Source organism: Diadema setosum, chromosome 22, assembly GCF_964275005.1.
Source record: "Diadema setosum chromosome 22, eeDiaSeto1, whole genome shotgun sequence".
Taxonomy (NCBI): domain Eukaryota; kingdom Metazoa; phylum Echinodermata; class Echinoidea; order Diadematoida; family Diadematidae; genus Diadema; species Diadema setosum.
The window spans coordinates 29,742,578-29,753,378 of record NC_092706.1 but is presented as its reverse complement, the minus strand read 5'-3'; the positions used below and the strand labels follow the sequence as shown (position 1 = coordinate 29,753,378).

Below are 10,801 nucleotides of genomic sequence, written 5' to 3'. Positions count from 1 at the left end.
CTACGGAGTATCAAAAGTTTATTTGATGAAAATCGGTTTTGAAATGGCTGAGATATCTAAACACAAGGTGAAACAAAAAGATCCTAATAAAAGGCGTGGCCTGACGCCTTTTATTATTATCACTTTTTTTTCAAATAGACGTTGAATCCTTCTTGAAATTACATGCTCTTTCATATTTCATAAGAGGTTTCTCATTATCTCACTTAGGAATGTTCAAAACATGAATCATCCCCACCTCAACCACTACTGTACAGTCCCTTTAACTGCACTCGTAAGTTTGGCGGAACCCTCCCCATCCTCGCCCTGTCTCTCAAATATGCCAATGCCCGGCTTGATCTTCTTGATGAATCTGACTACTATGAAAAAAAAAAAACCAACTTGAATTCTTTGGATTAATTCCTTTGTGCAGATGCGGATATTGAGTTGACCACGTGTGAACCGGAAGACGTCATCAGTAAAACTTCCTATCACAACAACGAGTATCTTTACTGGCTGGTGGAAGCTCCGCCTACTTACGTAATCCGTTTCACCGTCCAGTTCCTCCACATCGAGGACCAGTACGACTTCGTATACTTCGGGTTCAATGTCCCGATCAGGCCCAAGGACTGGCGTAAACTGACTGGATCAATGACGAATGATTCTTTCCAGTCTGACTCAAATCGCCTCGCTATCATATTCACCGCAGACGCTACCAAGAAAAAAGCTGGATTTATTTTTTACTTGAAAGCTTTACCGAAGAGTAATATGACTGAAACACCAAGCCCTTCGTGCTCTCCTCAGACTGAGACTAACAAAAATATAAGTGAGTGCGAATTCATGATCATTTTTGTTTTGGAACATTCTGTGCATACAGTATCTTTTCCAGACTGTAAAATAAATGAGTTTCACGTGGTCACTGTTGTTCACTGTAAATGACCTAGCGATGTCTATCACTACGATGGGCGCTGTTCGTTATTCCGAAGGTTCGTTATTCCAAAGATTCGTTAATCCACAACAAACAAATTCCTTATACGTAGAGGTTCGTCATTTGTGGCGTTATTCCGAAGGTTCGTTATTCAGAAGATTCGTTAATCCGGAAGTGAAGTAGGGTTCGTTAATCCGAAAATGAAATAGGATTCGTTATTCCGAAGGTTTGTTAATCCGAAAAGGAAATAAGGTTCGTTGATCTGAAAATGAAACAACGTTCGTTATTCCGTTTTCGTTTTCGTTCTGTATTCTTTGTTTCATCGGAATGACGAGCCTTATTTCATTTTCGGATTAATGAACCTTTGGAATTACGAACCCTATTATATTTTCGGATAAACTAACCTTATTTCGTTTTCGGATTAACGAACCTTCGGAATAACGAATCTTGTTTCATTTTCGGATTTATGATCCTTCGGAATAACAAACCTTATTTCACTTTCGGATCAACGAACCTTCGGAATAACGAATCTTCGAAATAACGAACCTTCGGAATAACGAACTTTCAGAATAAAAACCTTTGGAATAGCGAACCTTCGGAATAATGAACTGTAGCCCAATACGATATACTACTGAACGTAAAGCAATATGTTACATGTGCGGTTCAGCATGCTAGTACCTTATGATTGACACCATGATTATTTGTGGAATATAGGTCATGTTTGTGTTTGCTTCACTCTGTAGACAGACTACACACAAGCTGCCATCTATACTTCCCGTGCACATACATGGATGTGTTCAGGTTCATCTGAGTATCTTTGCATGAAAAGTGGATAAAAATTATGAATAGCAAAATACAAAAATTTAAAAAAGACCTATGAAGGAACTTGTCATATACCTTTGGACCTCACTTTCACTTTCACCCCTCATATTTACGTTAATACTGTCAGCAGCAGTTGTCGAAGTAGCTGCATTTCGAGGAAGTTCACTCCCTAACCCCCCCCCCCCCCCCCCCGGCAAAAAAAAAAAACAACAACATGTAAATAACAATATCCTCTCATCGGAAGGGATAGTGACACCAGGAAGACATTCACATTTTCTATCCCTTTAGTTTGAAAGGAATCATACACAGCTCTCGAACTATACTTATCAAGACAAGCGAAAAGTTATGCAATCTTGGCCAGTGAATTTACATACCCAGTGGCAGTACGATATTTATTCTATCACGAATGTGTTGCCATTAGATACCCTATGCCCTTTCCTAAAATCTTGTTCAGCATGTGCACATCTTCATCTGGTTCCTGAAACAGGTACTTCTACCAGCCATCCACGTGTATCGGATATGCAAGCTATGCGAGCCCATCCAGTCCGGCACACCACTTCGCTCCGCATCGTCATCGTAGGGGTGGTAGCCGCAGTTTTAGCTATCTTCGCCGCTTTTAACGTCTTGGCGATTGTTTGTGGTACAAGGAAATATCGACGCAAGCAACCACAAGCATCCAGCAATTCTTACCTCAGTGACAACTTTTCTTCCGAAGATTCCGACTTTTCCGTAAGTAGACAATGTTTCCAAACGCAAGACCTATCATAATCAGTGGGATTTTAAGTAACAGTTCAGTGGAATCCCCTCCCATATATTATTGTCACAGAATATGGTTAAAAGGATGGTATTCATAAAGTCATTGCCTGAGATGAGGATCCAGCTTTTAACTTTGTGCGAGATGCTTGGAAATCACTTTTATGAAATGTTAAGGACTGCACAATTTCAAGAGGAATTCAAAATTCATATGATAAAATCTTTTTTTTTGTTGTTGTTGAAATGGTTGAGATATCCTAAAACAAACAAAAACAAAGCAAGCCTGATAAAATAATTTATGGGTCGCACTTCTATTGGCATTGCTTTACTTGGGATATCTAAGCCATCTGAAAACCGATTTTCATCAAATAAAGTTTGAATTCTTCTCAGAATTATTTGTGCTCTTTATCTCACAAAACAATTGGAAACCTGAAGTCAAATCTCAACCAAAACCATACCATCCCTTTAAAGGTTAGGACCTCAAAAGAGACTTTCGAAATGACATTTTGTGTCAATGATCTCATGTTTTTTGCTTCCCGTTTCCTTCCACAGACAAGTTTTTCCAGCGGATCTATGATTCTCCATGATTCAAGCGAAGACCTGTCTGACTCTCGCTCTCAGGGGCAATCCACTCCTTCAGAAAGAAGGATGGCCACAGGGTCAGAACATTCGATTATGTCGTCACAGACAAGGAGTCCGTTCGTGATGAATCAACCGCAGGGTTCCCTTCCCTCTGGAAGTTCCGAGAATCTATTGACAGGATCGCAAGTTCAGACTCAATATCCAGAAGTAAACGATTCCTTGACATTAGGAGGATACTCTGATGACGACATCGGCGTAGCTAATGAACCAGCAGTGACGAGAAAAGTACGGCATTCCTATTTCCCGGGTTTCGATTGTTCCTCGATGAGCCCTCATGGACCAGGTACAATGGTGTGTCCATTGCACACGAAAAATTGTGACAGCGATATTACGGCAAGTCAGACAAGCCCAATGACCGATGATAACTCTGTGCAGGATGAGGGCCATCGAAGGGATCCTGATATCGACTCCTATGTTGCTCTCCGCTGCGGTGACCGAAAAGCAGGAGTCGAGGAAATATGTCCCGTTTATTCTATGCCCAACAAAGAGACAAAGAAAGATTTCGGGAATACACCATCGTCAAGAAATGTGTATTTGGATATGCAGTCCGAAAAGAATGATACGCTCTCTCAAAAAGCCATGGACCACGGAAGAGCCATGGAAGCCTTGAATCCATGCTACAGAGTGCCATGTGAACCCAGAAGATTATCCCCTGATAGCATGGCACAGTCCCGCCATCTTCCCGACCTGATAGGGTCTGTTCAATCTTTGATCGAGGCAACACCAGCAAGAAAGCAGACGAATGTAACACGCTTTACTCATTCAGCTTTTTCTCCCTTCGGACAACCTCCTCTGGGGGAGAACAAGAAAAGGTCTAAAATCACCCATACCTACTTCCGGGGAGTTGGTTTCAACCAGCTCAGGGCAATCTCCACTCCTTCGGTTCCCGCAGAGTGCATTTATGATGAAGCAAAATCAGATTTCAAACTTTCAGTTGAAGATTATTTTGAAGCTCTTGGAGACGTTCAAGACTTACAAACAGCAGAAATATCCCCGGCAGTTATTCAGACTTCTGGAGAGTACGTAACTCCGTCTTCCTCGCTTGAATCGTTGCCTAGCAATGGGAATCCGAATGGGCGTAAAATACATCACATCTACTTTGGTAAAGGGAAGTTTACGAATCAGTGTCACGAAGGGGTTCCTACCATTACCCACGAATCTTTTTACGACGACGCAACGTCGCACCATCTCAGAGAGCAAACACCATCTCCTAACTCCATCGAACCATCGGCGCCCCCAATGGACACTCCGGCAGACTTTGAGGCACCCGAGCATCTGCCTGCAATCAAACTTAGGAATAAGTCGCCTATGAGCTCATCACCGGCCACAAATTCTTCTATCAATCCAAACTATGTTAACGGAAAGAATGATGAGTCTACGGTACATCACATTTACTTTGGTGGAGTTGCAAATAGGCATTCTCCATCGGAAGAAGACTCAAATTTCGACGACACGACGTTTCCAGATTCACCGTCGTACCGACAGGGGAAAACAGCCGCAATTGTTCAAAAGTTTGAAACACTTAGATCTACAAGGAGATAGTTTCATATGCCTGTAACTCAAGTGAAGTTGTCAGCCTCGATGGAGCGGATCATAGAATTTTTTTTTTTTTGCCTGATCACAGGTGATTTTTGATAAATTCATTATTGAAATCACCTTTCTCAAGAGGGGAAGGGTGAACTTTTAGGAAAAAACTCTTTATCAGGAGAAAGTCTACATTCCTAAGCTATAGCCCTTTATGATTTCCGATGTGTATTATAACTGTCATTCACATAAATTGTTCATGATAATAACAATATCACTCACTGCGAGCAATCTTACCTTTTATTGGTAAACGGAAACACAACATATAGCCGTTGATGTTTATGGTCAGCTTCTCAGGTTGCCCTTGCCAAATACCGTCTCCTTGAGATTTGCGAAGATTTCAAAAGGTTAGTTCAGTCAGATGATAATCCACAGGGTGCTTGTAGTAGCATTTTTTTTTTTTGTCATTTCAAGAGGCGTGCTATCAAAAAAAAAAAAGAAACAAAAATGATTACGCAGTCAAAGTGAACTGTACGGAAATTTGACATTGTTTTTGGGTATGAATTGATGCAGAGAAATTAGATAGACATGGAGTGTATGTATACAGCAGTTGCGCTGTAGACGATAATATAGTGTAAAGCTTTGTTAAACAACACAAAAGGTTTATAAGAGCGCTATACAAATGTAATGGCTGAACTGCATTGTTTATACTCTAGATAATAGAATTGTATATACTCGAATTTTTCAAATCATTACGCGGAAATGATATTATAGTATAAAGAGAAATTTAACACCTCGTATACATACTATGGACTATGGTGATGCTTTGGAGGAGCCTAATGTACTATGTCTGCGAGACCCATGATTGTTTATGTGAGCATTGTAATTATAACTACCGTGACAGAGAATAATATCAATTTATTGTACATGGAAGGTCAGGAGCTAAACGTGTTCTTATCAACCGGAAGCGTATGTATCAACGTTTGTATGCATATTTAATATTATTAAATTATATAATCTAAATTATTTAATTATATTACATAATTTAAATACATATTTGAAAATTCTAAAGGAAAGTATTAATTGCAATATTGTCCGAAATTAATTATAATATTTGTGCAGCGTCCCAAAATTGACAGTGTTCAATGATGTAGATAAAGTATTGAAAAAAAAGGTCACTGCTGCAAGAGTTGCCCGTGGCTACCAAAAGTCACGGAAACAGAGCAGAATCTTCTACGATGGGGAAATTATAACCTTTTGTGGCTCATAGCAAGCAGTTAATTTCTATAATTTAGGCAAAAAGAAATCAAGTGAGATATATTGGGCCTTTGTAAGCGCAGACACTGATACTACTGGTACGTCCAACAAAAATAATAACACATAATAATGATAATCAGTGCTGCTATTTATCTCGTGAAGTTGGGCGTAGTTTTACACTTTGTGTGTCCCTTTTGCAACCCTGAAAATGAGATTCTTTTCATAATTTGCATGATATAAAAAATCAAATGTTTACAGTAATGGGTTATTGTTATAATATGAATGGTTAACTGTGTGACATTCCTTGTCATTTTAAGATAGGCCGAGAAATTGAAGAGATTCGGAATCAAGCGATCAAATGATGTTGTGAGTGTGTGTATCATAATGTCACTATAGTATAGTAAACATGAAATGACATTCATGTGATTACTTTTCGTTTCTTGCACAATTCAAGCGATACGATTCTGAATCAAAATGCATTATGTTATGAAACCTATAAGATTTATTTAAACTGTAAGTGATCATTATTCTTTATAATATGATCTATCTTGACGTCGTTGCTTGCACACGTAAACGCACACACACACACACACACACACACACACACACATACAAATGAACGAAGGCTCTGATGATGTCACTTTGCCAATATACGGCGTCGAGAAAATACGTGACACCTGTAGTGTCACCTGTCATCATGGTCATCCTTTGTTTAGATTGTAATATTTGGACGCTGCATTTTGATTGGTTACTTGGTTACGGAGCACGTTCGCATCTGTAGAGTGCGAGAACTGACTCTTTGTGTGAAGTCAGCACTATCAAAATCTGAGTTAAGATGTTACGAATCACTTATTCCGTTATTCTGTACTCTGGTGTGCTAGGTTAGGTTAATCAGTGCGCTAGTGTCAGTGTAAATGACAGATACATTTGCATACTTGCGTGCAATTTTTTTTTTCACTTGCCTTATTTGACAAGATTGACATGATTGGATAAACAGATTTAGATTATAATCTAGAGCTCAGCTGATAAAGAATTTGACTTGTGGAAATGTTATTCTACGCAGTATTATGCTTGGTAATCTGGACTCGCTAGAGACAACTTTCGTGCATAGCAAGTTGACTTTTGATGAAATTTGACACGTATCAACAGAGGGTGGAATTTCAAAGGATCATATGAAGAGTTTTATAGCAAAATGAGTTAACTCCATTCTTGTTAAGTTGAGATATTTTCGATTAAAGCTGGCTAAAAACAAAGAGAATAGAAAGAAACTATGGAATATTTTTAATCAGGAACGTTTGGAATATTCCTTATTACATGTATTTTAGAAGTGAATTCAAAGTATTACTGGAAAGGCTTTATTTTGCTTGATTTGATGATGGACTTTCTTTCAAATGTTTAAAAATATCACTTAGCCCACTTTGCTATCACACTCTTCATCATTACGTTCTTACGAACTACTAGTAGTGATATTTGTTACAACTGCATCTAAATTGATGAGGGAATGACGTCATCTCCAGGAATAAAATCTTGCAGGGATAGACTGTAAGCAAACTTGACGGAGGTCAAGCAAAAGTAACGAAATTGTTATGGAAAACACATATTGGCTGCAAGTTCCTCTTTTAACGGTTTTGACACATTTTAGTTTGCCTCATCAAAAACAATTTCGTTCAGGGTTCGTTTTACTATTGTACTTTCTAACTATTAGTTAACAGAGTAGATTATCAATAAAACAAAATAACAGACATTGATACTTTCTTTATATTCCTTTAAAATTTCATACCTTCTTACAAGAAAATATATTTTTGGGGCATCTCATGTGCACATTACTTGAGATAGTGATTTATTTGTTTTTTTATTTGTTTGTATAGTCTCCTGTAATATTACACACATCTTCACTGAATTAAGGGGGGGGGGGGGGTTGGGTAGCATGAAATAAAACATAACTTATTACCTTCGAATGAAATATGGTTTCTCTTTGTTGGAGTAACCCATGATGTCACTGATAGCAAGACATGGGGTGAAGGATGTAATTTCTAAGTGTTTGAATTAACGTGGTTTTTCTCATTTTTTTTTGTACACAAACCTCTGAGAAAGCTTTGAGTTCGTGACATTATCACCTCTTCAAACTTGAATGTTTGTTGCAACCGATATTGTTATTTCGTTATTACATCATGATGTAATAACGAAATAATGTTCGGAACAATTGTATTCTTTATCTGGTACGCGTTTGTTTGTTGTTTGCCATTTTCTTCTCTGTTGTCGTGTTTGAACGTGTATATACATGTATATATCTATCTTTTCATTTTTGAAGCTCCATGAGCTCTGAAAGGTGTACCTATGCGCTATACAAGTATCCATTATTGTTATTATTATTATTATTATTGTTATTATTATTATTATTATTATTATTATTATTATTATTATTGTCATTATCATCATCATTATATGAAATTCACAATATTCTTACTTGGGTTACGATTTAAATGGGATAGTATAGTTTGGGTTGAGATCGGGGATTCAGATTTTAATATTTTGCGAGATAATTAGAAACTACTTATGAAATATTACAGAGCATACAATTCTAAGAGAAATTCAAAGCTAATTTGATGAAAACTGGTTTTGAAATGGATGAGATATTCCCCCCCCCCCCCCAGGAAAAAAGAAGGAAAAACAAACTGGTCCTAATAAAAAGTGGGTTCCACCTTTTATTAGGACCTCCTTGTTTCTGGTTATCTCAACCAACCAATTTTCGTCAAATAAACTGTGGACTTCTCTGTAGAATTGTACAGTGAAACCCCGTTATAACGAGTTCGGTTATAACGTGAACCGCACTAACGAGGTGATCGCGTCGGTCCCGTTTTCCTTTGAGTGTAAACCTATGGCAGAACGAACCGGTTATAACGAGTTCGGTTATAACGAGATTCCGGTTATGACGAGGACATTTTCGGTGCATCATGATAAAGAAAAACATAAGCAATTTGATCGGATATAACGAGGTTCCATTTCTTGACCTGTCGCTTTCAATCACGCCACGAACGATACATTGAAAAGCGATTTCACTTTTACGATCTCCGTTTTACGTAAAGTGTAGAACGCAGCAACGCACTGCACAAGTGCCCGTCCCGTCTCGATATCTGCATGTACTATCTGAAGCATGAAGACTCGGAAACAAACATGTTTTAGTCCCACCGTTATCCTTCTTTACCATCCATTATAAGTGACGAATAACCGAGTAGGGCCTACACGGTTCTTTCCATGTTAAACCACATAACATATCATAATCATTCCATTTTCTTTTTTGCGAGGTTCCATTTCCTGACTTGCCGCTTTCAAACACGCGACAAACGGAACATTGAAAACCAAATTCACGCTGTCCATGTCTCTTTCCCGTTTTGCAGAGTAGTTCATGTTTTCTTCTTAACCACGCGATAAGACACAGAAATACCTTCCGATGTTCCTACTAAGTTATTGAATAAAATCATTCGATTTTGTTTTTCGCGAGATACGCGTGCGTGATAGGTCAGACCACAGCGCAACGAGAGAAAAAAAAAATATAACGCATTCAAAAACTTTTCATGTAGCGACACTCGTGGCCAAAATGGACAATAGTATTGAAATGCGTGTGCAACTCATCATTATACCCTTTCCATTTTAGTTCCGACTTCCAGTTGTTTTGCTGGCAAGTAACTATTATGAATGTATAATGATTAAAGCCGAAATAATTAATGAAATCATAGCGATCCCGCCGGGCGACAGTAGCGTAAAAATAGTTGAATATCGCATGTTAATCTACTTAATTGAGTTGGTGTTCAGAAAAAGAAACAAACGCATTTAACAGTTTGAATAGATCTGCGTTTGTTCATTATCATGTAACAAATGATATATAAATATGAGTGTGTATGATTAAAGCCGAAATCGCAATCCCGCCGAGTGACAGTAGCGTAAAAATAGTCACGTACTGATAGTTGAACAGCGCATGTTAATCTACTTGAGTCCTTGTTTGGAAAAAGAAACAAACACATTTAACAGTTTGAATAGATCTGGGATTGTTCATTATCATGTAACAAATAATTATATAGATATGAGTGTGCATGATTAAAACCGAAATAATTAATGAAATCATCGCAATCCCGCCGAGTGACAGTAGCGTAAAAATAGTTGAATAACAAATGATTACATAGATATGAGTGTGTATGATTAAAACACCGAAATAATTAATGAAATCATCGCAATCCCGCCGAGTGACAGTAGCGTAAAAATAGTTGAATAGAGCATGTTCATCTACTTAATTGAGTTGGTGTTCCGAAAAAGAAACAAACGCATTTAACAGTTTCAATAGATCTGCGTTTGTTCATTATCATTTAAAACTGCATTTCACAATGAAGAATTTCTTTCTTTCAGAATGGTCTATTATATGAGGTACAGATTTGCGCAAAATGATCACAACATTCCAAATTCAACCTTGTCGCATATTTTTCAAGAACGGGTGTACAAAACGGGAAAAGATTTTTGGAAGAAAATAAAGAACGATTTTTTTTTTAATCCCTTCGGACGCAACGATCATACATTGTATAGGATTACAGCGGAAATGATTCAGAAATCATCGCATTCCCGCTGGGCACCAACAGCATAACATACACATTCCCTTGACTCGTTACCGACATATGTCATGGGTAATATTATTCCCCCTACCTTTAGAAAGAGGCAAGTCAAATGCTCTTTTGTTATGAGAAAAAATGAAAATATGTTGAATTTTCTTTACATTTTCTTTACTGTTGTACTCGTATGACATCACAAGCTGTAGTAGTCTCCTCGTCCAGCAGTTCCAACACAAAAATTTTAAACATTCATAACTTTTGCATCGATTGTCCAATTTTCCTCAAACTTTCACTGATGTGT

At 37.9% G+C, this 10,801-nt stretch overlaps 1 protein-coding gene across 1 annotated transcript; it reads left to right on the top strand.

The window, feature by feature from the left end:
• The first annotated feature begins 627 nt into the window (after nt 1–627).
• LOC140245334 (uncharacterized) lies at nt 628–4,663 on the top strand. The gene is made up of 3 exons (XM_072324913.1): nt 628–802; nt 2,214–2,455; nt 3,032–4,663. Exons 1-3 carry the CDS (start codon nt 628–630, stop codon nt 4,661–4,663), a joined length of 2,049 nt encoding a protein of 682 aa, XP_072181014.1.
• Nucleotides 4,664–10,801: the final 6,138 nt, after the last annotated feature.

Bases quoted from the DNA above. Each gene is read 5' to 3' on its own strand.
- LOC140245334 (XM_072324913.1), top strand. From the start codon at position 628: ATGACGAATGATTCTTTCCAGTCTGACTCAAATCGCCTCGCTATCATA. The intron at 803-2,213 runs GTGAGTGCGAAT...TTCCTGAAACAG, and splicing joins TGAGACTAACAAAAATATAA to GTACTTCTACCAGCCATCCA. The intron at 2,456-3,031 runs GTAAGTAGACAA...TTCCTTCCACAG, and splicing joins CCGAAGATTCCGACTTTTCC to ACAAGTTTTTCCAGCGGATC.